Here is a 22,868-nt window from a genome sequence, read left to right as displayed (position 1 = left end):
GACCAGGCATTGGACCTCTAGGCTCCCTCCTCCACCAAGACCTAGGGGTCCATGCTCTAGCTCCTTCCTCCCCCAGGGGCCTGCTGGTGTCCCAGCCCCTAGCTCCCTCCTCACTTAGGACCCAAGAGCCCAGGCCTCCAGCCTCCTCCCCATCCAGGACCCAGGGGCCCAGGCCCCCAGCTCCTTCCTCTCCCAGGGACCTGGTGTCCCAGCCATTAGCCACCTCCTCATCTGGGATCCGGGAGTCTAGGTCCCCAACTCCTCCTCCCTCTACCGGGAGTCCAGTTCCTGACCCCACCTCTCCCCGTCTCCACAGATCACCATGTACAGCTTCATGGGTGGCGGCCTCTTCTGTGCCTGGGTGGGGACCATCCTCCTGGTGGTGGCCACAGCCACAGACCACTGGATGCAGTACCGGCTGTCGGGGTCCTTCGCCCACCAGGGCCTGTGGCGATATTGCCTGGGGAACAAGTGCTACCTGCAGACAGAGAGCATCGGTAAGGCTCCGGGGTGGGGGGTGGGCTGGGGCTGGGCTCAGAGCCCCCCCTCGGGGCACACCCTCGACACCTGTTTGGCCGGTGGGGAACTCTGTGGCTCAGAGAGGGAAAGGGACCAGCCAGAGATTGCTTAGCACAAAAGGGACAGAACTGGGATTTCAAGAATTTTTTCTGGTGCAATTATGAAATGTACCAGAGGTTAAGTAGACAGGTGATATTTCCGGGCACGGAATCGGTGGAGCAGCTGCGGGGACCGGGGCTATCAGAATAGCGTTTCCTAAATATCCACGATGTATCAGGAACCGGGTTGCGTACTGTGGGATACAGAAGCAATACGGACCCTAAATTTGCTAAATACCAGATGGTAGTTTTTAATAGCTACTGTGCACCAGGCTTTGTAATATATATATATGTCTGTATGTCTATATATATATGTGTGTGTATGTGCACATTATAATATATGTTGTAAAAATGGGGAAAAATAGCTCTTCCAACATACAGTTCTTGCAAGCTACATTATAATAACATATTATATATATAAGATAATATATAATATACTCTATATCTCTATGTATCGCTCTCCATATGCATATACATATACATATGTACATACATACATATATATGGAGAGATACTTATATATATTTTGTATTACATAATATATAATATGCACTATATAGTAATAAATTAATACACAATATACATTATATAATAATAAATTAAGAATATATAAGGTGTATTATATATTAATAAATTAAGAATATATAATGTCACATATTTTCTATGTACCAAATAGTAGTAGTAATAATAATAATAATGATGATGACTGGCATTAATTGAAAGTCATTGAGTCCTACATGCTATTCTAAGTGCTTGACGTGGATTAATGCCCTTTGGTCTCCCAACAACACTGAGGGTGGTACCACTGTGTGTGTGTATAAAACAAGAGACTCGGGGCGCCTGGGGGGTTCTGTCCTTGAGCGTCTGCCTTCCGCTCGGGTCATGATCCCAGGATCCTGGGATGGAGCCCTGCATTGGGCTCCCTGCTCAGTGGGAAGCCTGCTTCTCCCTCTCTCACTCCCCGTACTTGTGTTCCCTCTCTCGCTGTCTCTGTCTCTATCAAATAAATGAATAAAATCTTAAAACAAAAAACAAAAAATAAAAAAACATGAGCCTTGCCCTCAAAAAGCCAAACATTCTCTCCAGGGGGTTTTGGGAGGAGGAGACAACCCACCAGAGCCCTTAGGGCAGATTTCAACCGCCCCATCTCACTGAACCTGTCTGGGAAAGGAAACAGGATGCCCGTGTGCAGGAGGGGTAAACCGAGGCAGGAGGCAGTGGAAAGGCCTACCCCAGCCGCCAGCTCCTGGGTTCGGTCGACCTCCTGACTTCATGCATCCCTTTCATTCCCAGAGGTCTCTTTCGTCACACTTCCACCATTTCTCCCGCTTCAGCCTGGGAATGCCCCGAGGACACCCACATCCCAGTCTATCTTCTCTCTGTTGGGGATGGGGGAGAGGAAGGCGGGATGCAGGTCTGCAAGTCCATTTGACCTTGAAGCCAAAATCCTCACCCTGATAGATTGCTGGGTATCTGTCCACGCAGCTGGCTCCCGGTGCAGGTCAACTGTAACTGGCTCGCCAGACCCAGAGCAGGCATACGTGAACTCGCCGGGGCCAACTCCAGCCACAGACACGTGTGTATAGTGTTTTGTAAAGTTTCTGATGTCGTCAGAAAAATCTGGACTTGCGGCTGTCTTTGAAAAATCCAGTTTTCCCTCCTTTGAAGGCGGTCTACCAGTCAGGGTCTCTCAGGAGACAGGTGGCACACCATGACTTGAACAGGGAGAGTTTTCTCTGAAGATGGAGCTCAGAGGCAGTAATGGGTCACCTGGCATGGGACACATGTGCCTGTTCGCTGAAGCCCCCACCTCAGCCTGCTGGAGGACAGATAAGCTGCTCTCTTCTGCAGCTGGAGGCAAGCCTCAGAGACGTTAACATTTTGCACTCCTACCTCAGCGGGACCACGGGGAGGACATAGGCAAAAACATGTCCCGTAAGTCTTCCAGCCTTTTAAATACCCAGAGACATCCGTAGTTTCCTGGGGCTGCCGTGACAAAGGACCATGGACTGAGTGACTCAAACAACAGAAACGTACCATCTCACAGCTCTGGAGGCTGGGGGTCTGATAACTGAGGTCAGCAGAGTTGGTTCCTTCCGAGGCCATGAGGGAGGATCTGTTGCCTGCCTCTCTCCCGGCTTCTGGCGGAGGCTGTCCGGCAATCTTGGGCACTTATTAGCATGTCAGTGTGTCATCCTGATCTCTGTCTCATTTTCACATGGTGCTCCCCACCCTCCCGCATGTCTGTCTTTCTCCAGCTTTCCCCATTTTGTGAGGATACTTGTCAGTTAGGATTAGGAATCCACTCTGCTACAGTGAGACCTTAAATACATTGGCAATGAGCCTATTTCCAAATAAGGTCCTACTATGGGGATTGCAGCTTCCTTCCACATATGAATTTGGGGGCTTGGGGGTTGCGGGGAGAGACACGGTTCAACCCATGACAACAGCCACAGAGAAACAGCCAGCAATTTTTTTTCTCACTGACGTTCACACGAGGCAAAAGAATGCATTTTGCAAAGATCCAGACTTTTTGTTTTTCGGGGGCAGGATCCAGGCTCTGTCCCAGGGTCACAGGTATCCTGACTCATCCAAGAGCCAGTATGGCCACGCAGATCAGAAGAAGGGCTTTGATGCTTGGGTGTCAACGCCAGTCCCACTGCCAATTAGGGCACCCTGGATAAGTCACTTTACCTCTCTGAGCTTTAGTTTCTTCACCTGAAAAACGGGGATTAAAAATAGTACGTACAGCATAGGGCTCTTGGAAGGAATGAACAGGCTCATTCAAGGAATGCGTGTCTGACCCGTATTTGGTAGCTGCTAAACGGAGGATGAAATCATAACGATTATTCCCAGAGCATGTCCTAAAGGGTCAGCTCAGTGCCAAGCACAAGAGACAAATGATTCTCTGGGCTCCACATTCATTCACTCAGCATGTGCCCTGAGCCCTCACTATGTGCCAGGCACCCATGCATGAGGAAGTGAATGAGGAAGCAAGACCTTTGTCCTCAGAGAACTGGGCGATCAGCAGGGAAAGACAGATATAAACAAGTTAAAAATAAATAAATAGGTCATTTTCAAGTATGGGCAAGTGGTTATCCGGGAAATGAAAGCGAGCGATGGGAGAGAGGACAGGAAGGGAGTGGCAGGCAGATAGCGGGGAATCAACACTGATTCATTACTCATCCATCCATCCATCCATCCGACGAATATCTCTCCAGGCCCATTTGCAAACCAGTCTTGTGCTAGGAGTATTCCCGAGGTAGAATCCTGGCCTCAGGGAGCAATTGGACTGGAAGGGGGAACGAGCCAAGAGCCACAGCCCCAAGAGCCACAGCCAGGAGCGGGGGCTGAGGACGATACCTGAGGGGTGAAAGGGTCCTTCCCAGAGGGGATTTGGGAGCTGGGCTGTGGAAGATGATTAGGATTTTGCCAGGTAAAGAAGAGTGACTGTTTGCAGAGGGGAAGGAGGAGCTGGGTCAGGGACGGAGAAGGAGGCCTCCCGGGCGGGGGGAGGCTCGGGAGTGACCCATCGGTGCTACCACAGCTTATTGGAATGCCACCCGGGCCTTCATGATCCTGTCCTCCCTGTGCGCCACCTCGGGCATCATCATGGGCATCCTGGCCTTCGCTCAGCAGCCCACCTTCACCCGCCTCTCCCGGCCCTTCTCTGCCAGCATCATGTTTTTCGCCTCCAGTGAGTGGACCCAACTTCCCCATCTCCCCACTCCCACTCCCAGCTTCCCTGCCCATTTCCATCCCCAGCCCCATTCCTCATTCTCAGCTCCATGGCCAGCCTAGTCTCCCCCGACCCCAACCCCAACTCCAAGACTGGTTCTAAAGCTTAATGCCAGCCTCTTATATCAGTTGCTGTCCGGTCGCCCGGTGAGGGCACTAACCTCCCCCCTCCCCCTCGCCAGGTTTAAGGGTGTGATTCCTAACAAGGCTGCCCCTACTTCAGTTGCAAGAGGGGTCCTCAGGTCATCTGCACTTTTGACCCACTGGCTGCTTGTTCGGGGATCCCCAGAACCCAGTCACGTTCAAAGATTTGCCAGAAGTCACCAAACTCCAGAAAGCACTACACTTATAATTACAGATTTATTATAAAGGCTACACCTCAGCACCAGCTAAATTGAGAGAAGCACGGGGTGAAGCCTGAGAGGGTCTTGAAGGCTGAGCTTCTGCACCCTTCCCCCACGGTGCCCCACGGAGCGCCTCACCAGCCAGGAAACTCTGGCACACTTGGGCGTCTGGAGTTCCTGCTGGAGTTTCATTACCAAGGCCCTATTGTGTCATTGACCCTGTGCCTGAACTTAGTCTCTAGCTTCCTTCCCCAGAAGGTGGTCCAATACCAAGTGGCTCACAGCCCCTGGTGGCTTCTCTGTTCCTGTGGCTGGTCCTTCTGTGGACCAGGTCCTACCTATTGTCATCTCAGCTCATCAACAAAAACCCAAGAGGCTCAACAGTAACAAAGACGCTCCTATCACTTGGGAAATTCCAGGGATTTAGTGTCTCCGTCCCAGGAACCAGAGCCCAAAACCAGCCCCGGTCAAATTCTTTATTACACAGCACAGCCCCGTCCCATCCCCACCCCAACCCTACTCCCCTGGCACCCTCCCCCTTTTCCCTTCCCACCCCTCCCCAGCCTTTCCCCTTCCTCAATCTAACTCCCACCCCATCTGCAAACCCCACCCCTACCCCTTTTCCCACCCACCTCCCCCCATCCTCTCTCCCCAGCCTTCTTTGTTCTGTTGGCCTTGGCCATTTACACTGGAGTCACTGTCAGCTTCCTTGGTCGCCGATTTGGGGACTGGCGCTTTTCCTGGTCTTACATCCTGGGCTGGGTGGCCTTGCTCATGGCCTTCTTCGCAGGTATGAGGGTTTGGGGGTGGGAAGGTCAGTGTCTGTGGCACTGTGGGCAGCACTTCAGAGGGCCAGATGATGGGGTGTCCCACATGGGCCCCCCAGCACTGAGCCAGGAGACAGAATCGAGATGCTACAGACACCCAGGGAGAAAGGGAGTGCTGTTTTGGGGTCTTGGGCTGGGAGCCCAGGTTAGGAGGATTTGGGGGAGCCAAATGGGATCTCTTCTCATGCAGGGATTTTCTACATGTGTGCCTACCGGATGCATGAATGTCGGCGCCTGTCTGCTCCCCGCTGAGCCCAATGTACCCCCAACTTCATCTGGAGGTTAAATGGGGCCACAGAAAAGGAGGGGGAAGGTCTAGAGGCCTGAAGTCCTGGTTCCTGTGGGCAGGAGGGGGCTCAATTGTGGACTCTGGGCGGAGGCCTCTGACTCCTGTGTCCCGAGGGGGAAGGAGGAAGAATGGGGCCTGGTGGGAGGCAGTTGAGAAGACCCAAGGCCCAGCCCATGAAGGGGGGGTGTTAGAGAAATGGGATCTCCATTAGAGCGACTTTTTGAGAGTCTAATAAAACTGATGTGAAACTACTAAGGTGTGGTCCTTGAGGGGTTGGGGTGATGAGAAACAGGTGTGAGTGGTGGACAGGGTGGCGGTGTCTGGATGACTGCAGGCCAACCTGCTCAGTCTCTGTAGGGATGGGGACAGACATGAACCACACAGTCCCCACCCAGGGGTTAACTACGACTTCTAGGAAACAGATGTGTAGGTCCAATTCTGGATTTTTTTTTTTAATTCCACATCACCAAGCAGCTCAATTCTTATGCTCTCTATAAGGAGGTATTGTCAGATCCCACAAGTGAAGGACTCAGTCCTAAAGACTGCCCCCCAACCCCCACCTCAGATGCCCTCACAAGTGCAGCTTGTCACCTGGGCTTCTGGTCAACCAGCAGTAGCGTGGAGGTTTCCATGACTCACTCTTTGGGTTTGAATAATTTGCTAGAGTGGCTCACAGAACTCGAAGGAAGATTCCACTTACTAGATCACCCGTTTACTATAAAAGGATATAACTCAGATGGAAGGGACCCACAGGGCAAGGTATGGGAAAGGGGCAAGGGGCTTCTGTGCCTTTTTCAGGGGGTCACTCTCTCTATTATGCACACATTCACCAATTTGGAAGTTCTCTGAACCCAGTCTTTTTGGGTTTTCATGGTGGCTTCATTACACAGGCATCCTGAGTGCACCATTGGCCACTGGTGATTACTCAGTCTTCAGCCCCTCCCTACCCAGGTTGGGGGCTGGGACTGAAAGTTCCAACCCTCCAGACACTTGGCTGGTTCCCCCAGCAACCTGCCCTTACCCTCCAGTGCTTTGCCACCACCCCCCTGCCCCCAGTTGCCTCATTAACCATTAATGTAGCAAATACACCTTCAAGGCCCTCATCACCTAAGAAATTCCAAGGCTTTCAGCAGCTTCATGCCAGCAACAGTACAAAGAACAAATATGTGTTTCTTATGAATCATAATATCAGTGGGATAATACAATAAACGAAAAAGTCTGTGAAAAAAACACCTGTCTGCTCACACCGTCTCCAGTCAGCATTCCTAACCGCCCCTCCCCTCCCTGGATGGGCCCCACACCTAGAAGCACCAGACCCTCACCATACCCTGATCCACACCCTGTCCTGACTCTTCACATACCGTTCATGACCTTGACCTTCTCATTCACTCACTCATTACTTCATTCACTAAGCTGTGCCCAACTGCTAGGAGATTTACTAATATCCACCATAAATTAATAAGACTATTTAGCAAGGCCCATTCTAATAATAAGAATATTAATTACAGCCTATGCTAAAACTGTCACATTAACAGAGACCTACTCCCTAGAAATATTTATTGGGGACTTCACAAATAACAATAGTTCTGTATTTATAGAGGCTTCCTCTACTAATAATGGCAATCGAGGCCTTCTCTAATGGTAATTTATTGAGGCCTACTTAAGGAGACATATTTCTTGAGGCTTATTCCAGGAATCATATTTATAGGAGTTTATTCTAGCAATAATAATGATGTGGTAATTCCAGACTCATCTCCAGTGTCCACTTGAAAAGAAGAGGCATCTCAAATCTCAGGTGTCCTGGTCTCTCCCACATCCCACACCAACTCCTCCCATATCTCCCCATCTTGCCCCATGGTCATCCAGCTGCCCCTGCCAAGAGTCCTGGAATCAGCAGCAGCTGCTTTGCTGCGTCCCACATCTGATTCACCAGCAAGCGGCATTTGGCTCTACCTTAAAACTGTGTCCAGGTTCCTTGCTCACCCAGTTAGGACTCATGCCTTGTCTCACCTGGCTTATGGCCTCAGCCTCCTAACCAGCTCTGCCCCTCCTCCTGTCCCCCACCCCCCGCCTGCCTCCATAGTCCATTCTCTACAGTGTGTGTGTGTGTGGGGGGGGGGTGATGAAACAGGTGGGATTGAGATGAATATGAGTAGGGTTGAGGTTGGAATTATAGAGGGTGGGACAGAGTGGGAGGAAGGTGGGGGTGGCGCTGGAAGTGTTATCTGCCGTGAAGTTCCAAAGGAGGTTAGCATTAAGTCTTGGAATGAGGATGGGTTTGAGTTTGGGGCTGAACTTGGATTTGGACATGAGGTTGGGGCTGAGTTTGTGAATAAGAGGATGGAGGTCAGGTTAGTTTGGAGGATGGGGTTAAATTAGAGGTTGGAGCTGGGGTTGAGGAGTGGGTTGTATTTGGGGTTGGGGATGGGACTGGGTTTAGAGCCGGTCTTGACAATGAAAACAGGGTTTGGTTTAGGAATCAGGACGGGGTTGAATTTGTGGGTAGAGCTGGGTTATGGACAGGGTTGGGTTTGGGTTGGAGATGAGGTTAGGAATGGGGCTGAGTTTGGGGTTACGTCTGGGGATGAGAAGGGGGTTGTGTTGGAGGACAGGGGTGGAGTTAAGGGTGGGGTAGAGATAACAGGTGACCTCCGGGCTCTGACACTCCCTTGGCCGGGATTCCTGAAGCCTGTCCGCTGCTCTCCACTAGAGCTACACGTACAGCCATTTTTGCGTCGGTGCCCCTGCTGCTTCTGGGAGCCTGCATTCATGAGCACATTCTCAGGAGTGGCCAGTTACCTTGGTGGTGAGGGTCTGGGTGAGAGACGGGGGCCTGCAAACTGGAGACTTCAGTAACGGAAGAGGCCACGCCCTCTTGAGTCCCTCTGAGTCTCCCCTTCACCGGCTGCTGTGGGACTGCTGGCTCATGTCATCTTTATGACAGAGGTCTTCTTCTAGGCCATTCCCCCGATTTGGAAGTCACATGAGCCTGCACCTTCCACCTGGGCTGCGACACCTTCGCCTTCTTCCTGCTCATCGGTGAGGCGAGGCTCTGTCTAGGACCTATTGCCGGGATGGGAAGAGGAGGCTAGTGCTGGGAGGGTGGGACGGTCCCGTGTGCCCACCTCTGCCCCTGAGACACCCTGATCCTGGGGATGAAGCCCTCCACACTGGAGGCCCTGCTCAAGACAGAGCTGTCTGCAAACTCTTATCAGAGGACGATGTGGACATGTCTTGCTCTCCACAGACTTGCAGGATTGTGATCCTCCACCGTCGGTTGCCTTTGGGATAAGCTCCAGGCAGGGATCCAGGACTGCCTGCCTCCTGCTCAGGACCCGAGTCCAGGCCTCCAGCCCTCTTTTCCTTCAGCTGCAAGCACCCTAGTCTCCAGCCCCCCTCCTTCCGTGGACACACTAGAGTTGGGGCCTCCCTCTTCCAGAATGGAAGGTTGCAGAACCGACAGGAGAGCATGACACAACCACCAACTGTCCCCTTTGGCCACATCCCCCTGTTTAACTCACACCCTGGTCTCATCTACCACCTCCCACCCTGGGGCCCCCAAGCCTCTTTCACACCTCTTCCAGGAAGTCTCCTCTGATGTTGAGGGTTCCAAGGGTGGGAGGTATAGAATCTAAAGCAGAGGCAAGCTCTGAACCACCACCAAACCACTGATGATGTGACACCCTCCCCACCACATGCTGTGAGGGGAACCCAACCTCTGTGGGGGGAGGAAGCTGTCAAGGCAACCGGGAAGGGGGTTATAGGGCAATACTCGTCAACCCGGAACTCTGTGAAACCAAACGGCCTGGTTTTAAAATCTTAAAGGCTTCTCTTTCTTGAGCTCAGAGGGCCCAAGAGTCCAAATCACTGGCCCCTTCATCCGCAGGACCTGGACGCCCAGGACTCACCTTGATGGAGCTCTGTCGGTCCTTGGCCCTCCTCACTGGCTCCCTGGGCTTGGTGACCGTCCTGATTGCTCTGAGCACGGATTTCTGGTTCGTGGCCGTGGGGCCCACCTTCTCGTCTCACTCGGGGCTTTGGCCAGAGAAGTCTCACAGTGAGGTACCAGGTAAGGGACAGTGGTGTCTCCTGTTGCGGGCGGCGGGCTGTCCGAGGGCAGGCACTGAAGTCTTACCTCGGAGCAGGCTTCATCCGCGCCACGCAGAGCCTCAGCATTCTGGCTGCGCTGTCGGGGCTGGTGTCGGTGATCTTCCTGATCTTGTCCTACGTCCCCTCACTCTCCATTCGAGGCTACGGGCCCCTCTCCTCCTCTATCATGGCTTTTGCTGCAGGTAGGCTCCGGGCTGCACTTGGGCTCTGGGGACCGGTGAGTTCCCGCAGAGGGGCTGAGCTCTCTCTCTTCTTCATCCCCAGCCATTTTTGCTGTGGTGGCCATGGTGGTCTACACCAGCGAGCGGTGGAACCAGCCTCGACACCCTCAGATCCAGACCTTCTTCTCCTGGTCGTTCTATCTGGGCTGGGTTTCAGCTGTCCTCTGTCTCTGTACAGGTGACTACCGCTCCGGGACCTGGAGAGGCCTGCTGGGGGCTCTGAGAGAGCGGGGTGGGGGCTAATGTTAACCTCTCTTTGCTTCCCGCCGCAGGCAGCCTGAGTCTGGGTGCTCACTGTAGTGGCCCCCAGTCTGGCTATGAGACCTTGTAAGCCAGAGGTGAGCCGGGCAGGATGAAGCATTGTTTGGGGAAGACCTCGTCAGGAGCCACAGGCACCCACAGCCCTCCTCCTAGCCCCTACCCCAGCCCTCCCGCAACCCCGCTGTTTGTTTCTTCATCCATTCAACAACAATTTGCTGAGATCTGGTTATTCTGAGATTAATTCAGCCAAGACATAAGCTGAGGGTAGGGCAGCTCCCTGGTGGGCGACCCCAGGAGCCCAGGAAGGAGTCAGAACCCCTGTGTGCCCCCACGCACGGATGGGCACAGATGGGCATGGAGCTGGGGCTGGTGTGGACTCAGGCGCAGCCCCATGTCGGCTCCCTTCTCTGGTCCTTGTCTTTCTCCCTGTTTCTACCTTGAGACCCTGTCTTTTCTCTTTTCTCCTTTGTCTTTCCCACTCTAGTGCTTTTTCCTTCTCACTCCCTCTCTGATTTTGTCACCCTTGTCTTCACTCTGGTCCTTCTTGCTTACTTCATTAATTCATTTACTCCTTCAGCTGGCTTTTCCTGAGCTCATCCTTTATCCTTGGTCTCACTGGGGATGCTGGTGAGAGGCTGCCCCAGGCCCTGGCCACTGGGGGACTGCAAGTCCAGTGGGGGAAGCGAGACAGCAGGCAGAGCCCAGGATGGTGGGGAGAAAGACCAACTCTGTTGGGTGGGGTGGAGGGGAGCTTTCTGGGGGAAGGGTGTTCAGGGGCTTCTCGAGGGCCAAGGAAAGATCATCCAGACAGAGGGACGCAAAGGGGGAGGTGTAGAAAGGCTCGAAGTTTTCAGGGGATGGAGAAGGAGGTGGGAGCAACAGCCCCAACGGTCACAGTGACTCCCTCCTGAGGCCAGTGGGAAGCTAGGAGAAGGTTGTGAGCTGGGGAGGGTCAACGCCAGTTCCAGGTGCCAAGATTCCTCTGGGGCATGGAGGGAGGCCCAAAGGGAGAGAGGAGCTTGGCAACCAATGGGTGCGACTGGGACCAGGGCATGAGATGGGAAAGATGGAAGGAGCCAGATGCAGGGGGGCAGAAGGAACCAGACACAGGGATTCGGGGACTTTGTGGATTGATGGGTCAGAGGGGGCAAGGACAGTGCCCAGGGGTCTGGCACAACCAACTGGTGGGATGGCGGAGTCAGCCCTGGTTTGGTGGAAGATGCTGAGCTCAGTTGGGATGTGGTTGTCGGGGGTCTGGGACAGAGACCCAGTGAGGTTGCTCCTCTGGTGAGAAGGGGCAGAATGGAGGCTCCAGGCCAACAGGCACGAAGTGGAGGGAGGAAGAGGAGCGGGAGCTTGCATGGGAACCTAAGAGGGCACCGTCACAGAGACGGGGACCTGCAGAGCTTATGGAATCAAGGGAAGAGTTTTCACAAGGCCATGGTCTGTTATGCCATGGCCTTTTGGCTCTCCCCAGACCTGCTATCTGACTCTGAGCGGTCTCTCTGCTAGTAGAGTTGCTTAGGGTGTGTGTGTGTGTGTGTGTGTGTGTGTGTGTGTGTGTGTGTGTGTGTTGGGGGAGGTTTATCTCTTTAAATGACTGATGGGAGAGGGGATTTTAGAACTCCTCCTGTGTCACAGAGACGTGGTCTCCCTTCCCCCACCCTCTGGACTCTGTGTCTAAGAAGCCCTGGGAGCTGACTGTGAGTCACTTAGGTGGGTGTGTGCATGGCTGGGCGGGGAGGGGGGGTGGGGTGGGGGGAGGGCACTGGACGGACTATAGGGACATTCCTGGGGGCATGGAGATCTTGCAAAGACAGGGAGGTCTCTAAGCACTGATTCCTTGGGGGTAAGGTCTCAAGGCCCCCAGTAGGAGCAGTAGGGCATGAAGGTCTTGGGAAGGGCCGGAAGGAGCCATCTCCGGACAGCGGTGCTGGGGTGCGATCTCACATGGAGGGACATGTGGGAGGGCGTCTCAAGGACTTGAAGGACCCGGGAGAGGGGTCTGGGGACGGGAGGAGTGTCGGCCAATCTTGCATGTGTGGCCCTCGTCAGCAGCCGCTCAGGCATGGGGGTGAAGCGGAGCCTCCAGAGCGGGGGCACCTTGCTGGGCTTCTTGGCCAAAATCCTCACGATTTTCTCCACTACCACCAACTACTGGATCTGCTACCCTGGGGGCCACAGTGGCTTGTGGCAGGAGTGTAATGGTGGCACCTGCTCCAACATCCCCTGCCAGAGTGAGGTCCGACCGGTCCAGATGTCCCCTACTGGACAGACAGCCCCCAGCACAGACCACAGATGGCACAACAGCAGGACACATCCTGCGGCGCCAAACCCTTACCGCTTCCACTCCTGTCTCAGGCCCATCTGCTCCTCTGCGACAGAGACTACCACCATCCCCCAACTCGGGACCCACTTCCCTCATGAAGTAACTTCCAAGTCCCCATCCAAACCGTCAGCTCTGCTCCCGGCCCCTTACCGGCGGGTCGGGGCGTTGGCCCGGGGAGGCGCCAGCGCGGGGCTGAGGCGGCCCCTCTCCCCAGCCACGCTGGCGGTGACGGGGGCGTGCATGGTGCTGGCGGCATTGTGGTTGGTGATGGGGCTGAGGATCCTGTGCCACGAGGGCGACTCGCGGGGCCAGACTACGAGCGGCATCTTCTTCCTCTACGGTGAGACGGCAGCGGGTCCACAGTCATAGGGTGGGCCTGGGGGTTGCAGGGGACAGGGGCCCAGGGGTCGCGGGGATGCGAGTGGAGACAGGGGCCAGAGACCCAGAGGAGGGGGGCGTGGCTGAGGGAAGGGGGCGTGGCCCTGGATGGGCGTACTCTGGGTGGGGCCTGGGTGCGCCCCCCACCTCCCCGCCCCGGCAGAGCTCCCCTGGTGCTGGGCCCAGGCCTGCTGCTGCTGATCGCTTTGACAGGCTACACAGTGAGGAACGCGTGGAAGAACGACGACTTCTTCTCGTGGTCCTGTTTTTCGGGGTGGCTGGCTTTACCCTTCTCTATTCTTGCGGGTAACCTGGACAGCGGGAAGAGGGTGGAGGAGACTGCCCGGAGGAACCCCCCATCCCCGCAGACTCCCAGCCGCCCTCCCAGGGACTCCTCACCAAACTCCGCTCCCGACTCCCGCAGACCCGGCAGGAGCACCCTTGGGGATCCAAGCCCCGGTCCCCGGGGCGCTCCCGGCCATCTGCCCCAGGACAAACCGTCCCCCAGTCTTCTGCCCTCCGCTCCCCTCCCGCCGGGCTTCTGCTTTCTGCTGGCGGACAGGGTCGTGCAGAGCACGGATGCCCTCAGTGGATTCCCCGTGTGCTTGTGACCGCAGCCTGCCTGGGGCAGAATAAAGGAACGGCTTTCACCGCCGCGGCTCCGCGTGCCTTTCTGGGGGCCGTGAGGACACGGGGGACAGGAACGCACGCGGGAGCAATGTGGATATGAAGAGGACGGGGGACTGGGACACGGGGACACCTGGGGGTTCGGGGAGGACATAAGCACATGAACCTATACGGAACGAGGAACATGGGGACACGAACATGGGTGGAGTGGACAAGGCTCATGGGCTCGGAGGCCGAAGGGGGCACAGGAGTGGTGGGGTCAGGAGAGCACGTGGGTGCTCGGAAGGGATGAAGGGACATGGACGCGGAAAAACGGATATAGGGGGACGGAAGAGCCATGGTCGTGGGACCAGGAACAAGGCAAGAAGAAGATGGGGACACAGACACAAGAGGGCGCAGGGGATGCGAGCACAGCGACTTAAACAGGCGAGGAAACAGTGGGGAACTGGGGGAGGGGTAAATCCGAGGGCGTTGGGAAAGGTTTAGGAGGCTCGGGAGGAGCTGCGGGGCAGGAGCACCTCCCTACGCGCACGACCTTTCCCCTAGTTCCCGGCCACGCCCCCTTCACTAAGTCCGTTTCCCCTTCCCTCAGGTCCCGCCTCTTTCTCCGGAATCTGTTCTCCATTGGTCCGAATCCTCTTGCCACACCTCCCTCCCTCCGGGCCTTCGATTGGTCCTTTTTCAGGGCGGAGGCGGGCATCGTCGCGGTTGATTGGCCGGCGGCGCGGGGCGCAGGCGCAAAGAGGGGAGCGGGAGAGGGGGCCGGGACGTCCGGCTCCAGAGCCGTAGTGAACCTACTTCCCCCGCAGGTGGGAACCGCCGGAAGATGGCGGAGCTGCGCGCGCTCGTGGCTGTAAAGAGGGTCATCGACTTCGCAGTGAAGGTGACCGGGCCCCTCCTTGCACCTCCTGGGAATCCCGAAACTGTATGGGGGGGTCTTCTCGTACGTCTGATCTCTGCCGCTCTTCCTCTTAAAAGTCAAAGTCACACCTGAGGGCAAAGATCAAGGACCGTGAGGTTCAGACTTCAGACTCAGCCCCTTTGGGGTCATGACCCCGCTCCCTTTTCTCAAGGTTTTGGACTCACTGTCTTAATAATTGTGTGCATTACGAGTTACTTTCTCTGTTTCTTACCCGCTGGAGGTGCCGCGGCCCCTGTGTAACGTTTGGAGAAACGCGGAGAGGTCACTCCGCTAGGATGGGGTAGAGCTGAGATTCCCTTCCAGGTCCGTCTGTCTCCTCAGCGCGACTGGTGCTTTGCACACGAGCCACACTTCACCTGTTAGGCTGCACTGCCCACTCAGTTGCCTTAGCTTGGGAGCCCAGAAGCCTTCACCCTACAGAGCCGCTGGGTGAGCGAGGAGGCTCTAGCCAGGAAGGGAGGGAGAAATGTTTGCTGGAGATGAAATTCTGTTTGAGCTGGTGGAATGGCTCCTATTCCCCATGAGAGGCCTTGGCGGGGGTGGGGGGAAGCCTCTTTGGGGTCCTGGCTTGACCCGAGAGTAGCTGGTGGGGACAGAGGTGAATCAGACACAGCCTCTCGGGCCAGTTTTTCGAAATACTTGGCTTAAAGCAGACTGTAGATGGTCTGCCCATCTACTGTAGATGGTGACTGCGCATCCACGTCTGTCCCCCCATCAAACTGGGATTCCACCTATATGTCCCCAGCATTGTGCAGCACGGGCCTGGCATGCCAGAGGCCTCCTGGTGTATGAAACCAGGATCCCTGCCCGCTTGGGGAGTGAGGTGGGGAGGAGGGCCTGGGAGCCCGACTTGGCAGGGAAACTTCAGTGATTGTAACTGCTCACGTTTAGTGAGTGCTTACTGTGCGAAGGGCAGCTCTCCAAGTCCTTGACGGACACTGACTTATTCAGTACTTTTCAGTATCCTCTTGCTTGATACTATGAAGCCGGTTGGGCTGGTGAGGAGAGTGAGGCCCTCGGAGGTCCTGTTGCTTGCTGGATCACCCCACTCCAGGCAGCTACCGTCAAGGATCAAAGTGCACCAGTCTCTGCTCCTCCTTTTTTTTTTTTTTAGATTTTATTTGTTTATTTGAGAGAGAGAGTGAGCAAGAGCACAAGAGAGGGAGGGCAAAGGGAGAGGGAGAAGCAGACTCCTCACTGAGCAGAGAGCCTGATCCCAGGATCCTGAGATCATGACCTGAGTTTAAGCTTAACTGACAGCCACCCAGGCGTCCCTCCTCTTTCACTGTCAGGGCTGCAGCAAAGCCCTGACAGCAAAGGGCAGGGGTGTTGTCTTCAGCTGCTCTTGGGGGTCCTGGGACGTTCTCTCCTGGTTTTTTCCTACTTTTAGCTGTTGCTTTGGGTTCTTTTGCTCTCTGGGCCTCCCTGTGCCCCAGCCCTGGTCTCCATGGCTTGAGGTGCCTGTGTCGTATCTGTCTTCCCCACTGGCAGACCCGAAAATGACCAGCTTTGGGTCCCAGCCTACCCAGCACAGGGCCTGGCACACAGGTGTGTGCTGAATGAGAGAACAAAGAGAAGGTATCAGCCACTATCCTATCCCAGGGGTGTGTGCTGCCCGGGGGCTCCCAACACTGCATCCTGTCTTTTGGCTGTGTGTGTAGGTGCCCTTTCTGAAGAAATAAATAAACATTGCCAACTACCTGATCATCGGGCCAGAGCCCCAGCACCATTGCCCTCCCTCCCTTACCAACCCCGCCACCTGTTACTTGACAACTGGTCCCCTTCTCCATCCTCATGGGCCCAGCATTTCAGGCTTCTCTTCCTCCCAGCTGGCCCCACACAGGGTCTCCTCCCTGGTTCTCAGTGGTTCCTTTGATCCATTGTCTCTCAGCTTCAGGGCTCTTTCTCCCCCACCCCCGAGTTGCCCTGAAGCTCCCCAGCACCCTAAGGACAAAGTCACAGCCCTTCAACCTGGTGTTCGAGACCCTTCATGGTCTGGCCGAGGCCCCTGCTCTGCTATCCACAGTACCGTGTCCCACGCTTACCCTTTGTGCTTCCATGGCTCCCTCACCTGGTCTTTCCTGACAGACCTGGCCCCTTTTTGCTTTGGACCTTTGCCCTTCGCTGTGCCTTCTGCCTGGGCACCCTTCTCCATCTCTGCTCCTTGTACCTCCCTTGTCCTGCCTCACTCTGATCTGTCAATTGTATCAAAAGTTTAGTGATTCTCTGGGATCACCTCCTCCAGGGAGCCCCTCTACCCCAACCCTCTCAGGCTTCTTGATGTGTCCTTGGACACTCCTGCAGCCCCCTGGGCTTGCCTCTCTCAGCTCTGCTCACACACTGGATTGGGATCCTCTGCTCACCCAGGTGTCACCCCCACGCCCAGAATGACAGCCCCTCGGGGTGAGTGCCGGGTCTCACCCACTCTGTTCCCGGCATGGCTTTTTCACCTCCTTCCAGTCTTTGCTCAGATGTTACCTTCTCTGTGAGGCCTTCCCTGGACACTGACCTAAAATTGCAGGCCCTGTCATCCCTGTGCCCTCCCTTGCTGTAATTTCTCCCATACTCTTATCACTTTGTAATCCACAGGGCGATTTTCTGATCACTCACTTTGGTGTCTGTGTCCTTCCAGAATTCGAGCCCCAGGGTCCGGAGGAGAGTCTGTCTGAGTAGTCAGCACTGTCTTAGATACCCGTTAGGATCTCAGTTCAGGGCCCACTTCAGGCCAGCCACAGCTGGAATCAAGTCTGCTTCCTGCTGTGTGACCTTGGGGGAGTTGCTTAACCACTCCGAGCCCGATTTTGCTCCTCTCTACCAAGGGGATAACAGTACTACCTCCTGCCTTGGGTGGCAGTGAAGTTTAAATGGGCCATTAGTATAGCGCTTGGCTCAGGGTAAGAGTCAGCCTTGGCTGGCCCTCAGGGAGGGTGGCTATTATTGGTAGAACTGGTAATGGACATTCTTTTACTTGTCTGTTCAGAACACAGATGCTCTGCTCAGTGTGTGTCTGTGTGTATGTTTACGATTGTTTATCTAGGGTGTTAATTCATAAGCATTTGGCAACCCAGGAATACTCAGTTCTGGCCAGGATACATCTTCCATGAGCCGATGAGGCCGTAACCTTCAGCATTTCTTTCAAGGCCCAGGCAGAGACTGGATCAATTCTGCATTCGTGATTTGGTATGCATTTTCCTAAAGAGGCTCCCCCAAAGGCTGGAAACTTCAGGCCGCAGAAAACCTGTTTCCAGCTTTGGGCCTAACCCCAGACAGCCACGCCTTCCCTCAGTTCTGGGAGCCCCTGGCCTTTCCCCCTTGCCCCTCCTGCTCTCAGCAGGGCTGGCCCCTCCTCATCCCTCAGGTCACACGTGTCAGCTCCGTGAGGCTGTTGGTCTTCTTTGCCTGCCCAAGATGAGATCTGCTGTAGAAGGGTCTCAGTGTGGTGACCACCGCCTTAGTCATCTGTCACTGGCATCACTCCCTGGCCACTGTCTCCCCATCTGGCTTTGGCTGTCCTGGTCACTCTGTGTCCTGGGTGCTCTGTGCTCTGCCCAGAGTCCTAGCACATGCCCAGTGAGTGACTCGCTTGACAGAAAAAAACTAGAGGACAGAACCACAGAGACGTCCTTGAGCTGTGTCAAAAGTTCAGGGAGAGCTTTCAGAAGTCACTTTATATACACCTGCTCTGAGACAGAGGGCCACGAATAAATGGCCAGGAATAAAAGGACTGGCTCCCCCACCTCTTGAGGGCCCATTTCTCATCCTGGAGAGTCTCATGATTCCCAAGTCAGACTTGGAGTTAGGCCCCTGGTCGTGCCACTTCCTTGCTGTGTGATCCTGGGCAAGGTGCTTGGCCTCTCTGTGCTTCGGTTGCTCCATCTGGTCAGTGGGGATGGTAATGGCAGCAACTAACCTCCCGGGCAGTTAGGGCAGTTAAATGAATTAATATATGTAAAGCCCTTGGAGCACTACCTGTCTGGCTCATGGCTGTTTCTCTTGAAGGTTCACATTTTGCAAACTCAAGAGAAAGAGTAAAAGCTTCATGCAGGATTATCTTCTTTGATTTATAAAACCTCATTATTTAAAATAATAATAATAGAAAAAAATGACTGGCCCTGATCTTTCAGACCAACCATGGTTTCCTGACTTATGTAATTTAACTAAACAGTGTTTTTGAAGCTTGAAATCAACTCAGGCTTAAAAGGTTTTCCACCGAGAAGATGCGCTGGCACGTTTCCCAGGGCCAGAGGCTCTCATCCCTTGGTTCATGGGCGTCAGGAGCGTGGTACGAGGAGCCCCCCCAGAACAAGAGCAGGATGGGTGCCCTCCACCAGCCGCTGGCTCGCCAGCTCTGGCCTGTTACTGGTGGGGCTGCTTTTCTTGTTGAAAGGGGAAACCTCTGACATGGATTTTATTTCGGTAACGAGAAGGCTTTTGTGGTTTAGTTTCCCTGCTGTTTCCAAGTGTTTGAGTGGTTCTCCCGCAGGTTCTCATGCATGGTTCTGGCAGGTGCTTGGCCTTCGCGTACAGTCCTGAACAGAGCTGATGGAAGTCTCTGTCCGCGGGCAGTTGACATTCTGGTGGGGAGAAGACTGATAGTCACTCTCAATCAGTCCAGCCTATGTCGTATGTCAGGGGTGGTCAGTGCTATGGTGAGAGTTAAACAGGGTTAAGCGATGGGAGAGTTGGAAGGGACGGGGTTTACACAGGAGGTGAGGGACAGCAGAGGAGGTCTGGGTCAAACCAGTGCATTGTCTGGCAAATTCTGGGGATCGTGTGCCACACGCTCAAGGTAGGTCCTAGTGAAAAAGCATGGATTCAGAACATGGTGTTAGCTCCAGTTGTATTTTGTAAAATGAATTTATTTAGTTCTGAAATTTGAGCCTTATTTTTGGTGTTAAAATGACTTTTAGGGGCCCGTGGGTGGCTCAGTCAGTTAATAAGCATCTGCCTTCAGCTCAGGTCATGATCTCAGGGTCCTGGGATGGAGCCTCATGCCTGCTGCTCCCCCTGCCTGTGTACGTTCTCTGTCTCTCAAATAAATAAATAAAATCTTAAAATAACTTTTTAAAAAAATGAACTAGCAGTGATAGAAAATGATAGCTGTCTTTTTTCTCCTCCTCCTCCTCCTCAGTGTTATGGGTCCATGAGGTGCATCCAGACTGGGAAGAGACGAACTGTGCAGGGAGGTAGTAAGAGACAGTGTCATAGTGTCCCCAGTTCGGCCAGGCTGTCATCCCGGGTCTCTGCTGCCTGAGCCCTTGATGGCAGCCACACGGGAGGAGAGAGGCAGGCCGGGTCCTGAGCTGGATCGTGCAGGCGCCCAAGGAAGGCTCCCCTGGGCGTCTTGTGGGCTTCTTAGATGCAGAACCCACCTACCTCCCCCCTCCTGCTTGTAGGATGTAGCCACGATACGCCCCAGAGTCCTGCAGGATTCTTCCCTCTCCCTGTGCCTGCCCAGCACAGAGCTCTGTCACTCCCACCTCCAGGGACCCCTGCGGTCGGTCCATCAGCTTCCCCGTCTCTGCTGGCTCGGCGGTCCAAGGCACTGTCATTCCTCATTTCGTTGACTAACAGCCACCCAGCCGTCTCCCCACTGTCCACCCTTGCTGTGCTCGCAGTTCCCCATCGAGAACCCGGAACGACATCCACTCGCCTCTTTATCGGCCTTGTTCTTTGTCTCTTGACCTATTCAACTCCAGCTCATCTTTCATGTGTCCCCTCTAGTGCCACTGCCTCTGGGAGGCCTTCTTGATAGCCCCCCACGTCAGACTGGGTCACAGGCCCCCATCATCCTCTCTGAGTTCCCCAGACTTCTTTATGGATTGGCAGGTGGCAGAGCAGGAGATTTGAGCGCTTGGGTCCTAGAAACCACTGACTGGCCAGCTACTTTGCTTGGGTGCCTCAGTTTCCTCATCTGCCCACAGGGACAATGACTGCTTCTCCCTCATTGGGCCGTCACCAACATTAATGAGTTAGGTTCTTTGCTTAGAACAGGGCTCCTGTGTGATTCTCCTTCAGTGCTGGTGGCCAATAATATTCTCTCCGTTGGCTGCTAAGAGGAATGTTGGTGGGCTAGGAATTGGCCCCAGCAGGCTATCCAGGCCCCAATCCGTGGGTGGATGTTGGCTGATTTGGAAGCAGGGTTTTTGCAGTTGGGCCTGAGTTAAGGCTCCTGAGATGGGGAGGTTACCCCGGATCACCCAGGTGGGCCCTAATGCCATCTCCAGAGTCTGCATGAGAGAGAGGCAGAGGAAGCTGGAGGAACCAAGGGACGGATTCTGCCCTAGAGCCTCCAGAGGGACCCCACCTGCCAAACTTGCTTGCAGCCCAATGAAACTGATTTTGGACTTCGGGCCTCTGAAGCTCTGAGACAGTAACCACTGAGTCAGCAGTAATTTGGAATGGCAGCCATGGGAAATTAATAGGGGGATGGTTAGTTGTTAATACTGCCTCCCACCCCATGCTAGACCCAGAGCTCCCGGGCCAGTGGGTCTCGCTCCCTTGCTGGTGGCAGTGTCCCCAGAATTTGGCTCTGGGCCAGCCCACCGTTGGTGCTCAGTTAAGACGGACTGTGTGAGGAAAGGAGTGATTGGAGTTTGCCTGTTTGGCAGAATATGCCTTTGATGCTAGTGTTTTGCAAACTAGATCATGACCACGTGTCAGTCATGAGATCTGTGTGGAGGGTTGACATTTAAAGAAAGAGCAGAAAATGTCAGGGTACAGTGTACAAATCAGGGGAAGCATTGTTCACCGAACCTCGCGTTGCCATATTTCTGTTGGTATGGAAGTATATGTTGTGTATTTGTAATACACTCAGGAGTATCCTAAAGTGTATTTCACACTGTGGTTTACAGTAAACCAAAATTCGAGAAACATTGTCTTGGGCCCCAGGAGCAGTGACAGAGTCAGACAAGCATGTCCGATGTCCCCCAGTGCTCCACAAATGTGTGAGTGACATCATGAGAGGACAACCCTCTGGCTGTGAATTCTCATCTACTATGTCCCCAGAGCTGCGGGACCTTGACAAGGCCCTGCCCCTTTCCGGGTCCCGGTTGTCCCCATCCAGCCCTTGCCTTCTTGCCTGTTTCCCCTGACCCGGCCCCTTCCCTTGCTGACTCGGCAGATCCGGGTAAAGCCTGACAAGACAGGCGTGGTCACGGATGGCGTGAAGCACTCCATGAACCCCTTCTGTGAGATCGCTGTGGAGGAGGCCGTGCGGCTCAAGGAGAAGAAGCTGGTGAAAGAGGTCATCGCCGTCAGCTGCGGGCCCGCCCAGTGCCAGGTGCTCAGGTCCTGGGAAGAAGGAGCCATCCAGGGCCCCGAGTCCTGGGTCTGGGGGAGGAGGGCCTGGGACCAGGCTCCTGGGTCCCCTTGGGGCTGGAAGCTGAGTCACGTCCCTTCTCCTGGCAGGAGACCATCCGCACTGCTCTGGCCATGGGTGCGGACCGAGGCATCCACGTGGAGGTGCCAGCTGCAGAGGCAGACCGCCTGGGTCCCCTGCAGGTGGCCCGGGTCCTGGCCAAGCTGGCAGCGAAGGAGAAGGTGGATCTGCTGCTGCTGGGCAAGCAGGTGAGCACGCTTCCACCACGGGCAGGGTGACTGTGGACGTCAGAAAGATTCCTGGGGTCCTGTGAGGTAGGTTCGGAGTCCCAGGGGTTATGGTGATGGTCCGCGTGGAAGAGGAGGCCGGCGGACCATGGACAGATGTGTGGCCAAACCCCCATCTAGACAAAGGCCTGAATGGCATGTGAAAAGCCACATTGTCATACAGTCTTCTCTCTTTCTCCACCGAGGCCATTGATGATGACTGTAACCAGACGGGACAGATGACAGCTGGATTGCTAGACTGGCCACAGGTGAGGTTGGAGTGGGGAGCATCTCTAGGGGCCAGATCTGGGGGTCCAGAAAAGGGCCACTCTTGTCCCTGCCCTTTTGGAGGGAGGCAGGCTTAGTAAGACAGGGTGGCTTCTCCAGCAGGCAGGAAGGAAATGTGCATGGCCAAGACACTAGGCCTTATCTAGGCCTTTGGTGCTCTGTTTTTATCAGCTCTGTCACTCCACAAGTGCACCAAATTAATCCCTGCCCCAGGGCCTTTGCACTTGATGTCCGCCCCCCCCCCCCCACCCCCCCCCCCCCCCCCCCACCTCCGCCCCCCCCTCCCCGCCATGCACATTTCCTTCCTGCCTGCTGGAGAAGCCACCCTGT

General features: G+C 54.8%; 4 protein-coding genes across 5 annotated transcripts in view; all 4 read left to right on the top strand.

Moving 5' to 3' along the window:
* The first annotated feature begins 322 nt into the window (after window positions 1-322).
* On the top strand, window positions 323-5,828 carry LIM2 (lens intrinsic membrane protein 2). The gene is made up of 4 exons (XM_032839303.1): window positions 323-497; window positions 4,165-4,314; window positions 5,355-5,489; window positions 5,717-5,828. The coding sequence occupies exons 1-4, from the start codon at window positions 323-325 to the stop codon at window positions 5,776-5,778; spliced, it is 522 nt and encodes a 173-aa protein (XP_032695194.1). The 3' UTR covers window positions 5,779-5,828.
* Window positions 5,829-9,596: 3,768 nt separating this feature from the next.
* Window positions 9,597-12,887, top strand: NKG7 (natural killer cell granule protein 7). 2 transcript variants are annotated; one of them, XM_032838872.1, is made up of 5 exons: window positions 9,597-9,884; window positions 9,961-10,107; window positions 10,190-10,324; window positions 10,419-10,484; window positions 12,769-12,887. In XM_032838872.1, the coding sequence occupies exons 1-4, from the start codon at window positions 9,728-9,730 to the stop codon at window positions 10,475-10,477; spliced, it is 498 nt and encodes a 165-aa protein (XP_032694763.1). In that variant the 5' UTR covers window positions 9,597-9,727; the 3' UTR covers window positions 10,478-10,484; window positions 12,769-12,887. The 2 variants fall into 2 exon arrangements, with proteins under 2 accessions (XP_032694763.1, XP_032694762.1); XM_032838871.1 differs by lacking the exon at window positions 12,769-12,887 and having other exon boundaries at window positions 9,598-9,884; window positions 10,419-10,628.
* Window positions 12,339-13,766, top strand: CLDND2 (claudin domain containing 2). The gene is made up of 3 exons (XM_032838873.1): window positions 12,339-12,644; window positions 12,951-13,076; window positions 13,301-13,766. Exons 1-3 carry the CDS (start codon window positions 12,476-12,478, stop codon window positions 13,723-13,725), a joined length of 720 nt encoding a protein of 239 aa, XP_032694764.1. The 5' UTR covers window positions 12,339-12,475; the 3' UTR covers window positions 13,726-13,766.
* Window positions 13,767-14,542: 776 nt separating this feature from the next.
* ETFB (electron transfer flavoprotein subunit beta) overlaps window positions 14,543-22,868 on the top strand; it is an 11,224-nt gene continuing 2,898 nt past the window's right edge. Inside the window, exons 1-4 of the mRNA XM_032838870.1 lie at window positions 14,543-14,624; window positions 21,787-21,945; window positions 22,074-22,232; window positions 22,457-22,519. Of these exons, the coding sequence (XP_032694761.1) occupies window positions 14,568-14,624; window positions 21,787-21,945; window positions 22,074-22,232; window positions 22,457-22,519 (438 nt within the window). The 5' untranslated portion in view covers window positions 14,543-14,567. The remainder of the gene's footprint in view (window positions 14,625-21,786; window positions 21,946-22,073; window positions 22,233-22,456; window positions 22,520-22,868) is intronic.

Source organism: Lontra canadensis, unplaced genomic scaffold (genome assembly GCF_010015895.1).
Source record: "Lontra canadensis isolate GAN:19392208 unplaced genomic scaffold, GSC_riverotter_1.0 scaffold107, whole genome shotgun sequence".
Lineage (NCBI taxonomy): Eukaryota > Metazoa > Chordata > Mammalia > Carnivora > Mustelidae > Lontra > Lontra canadensis.
This window is presented reverse-complemented; position numbering and strand designations above follow the sequence as displayed.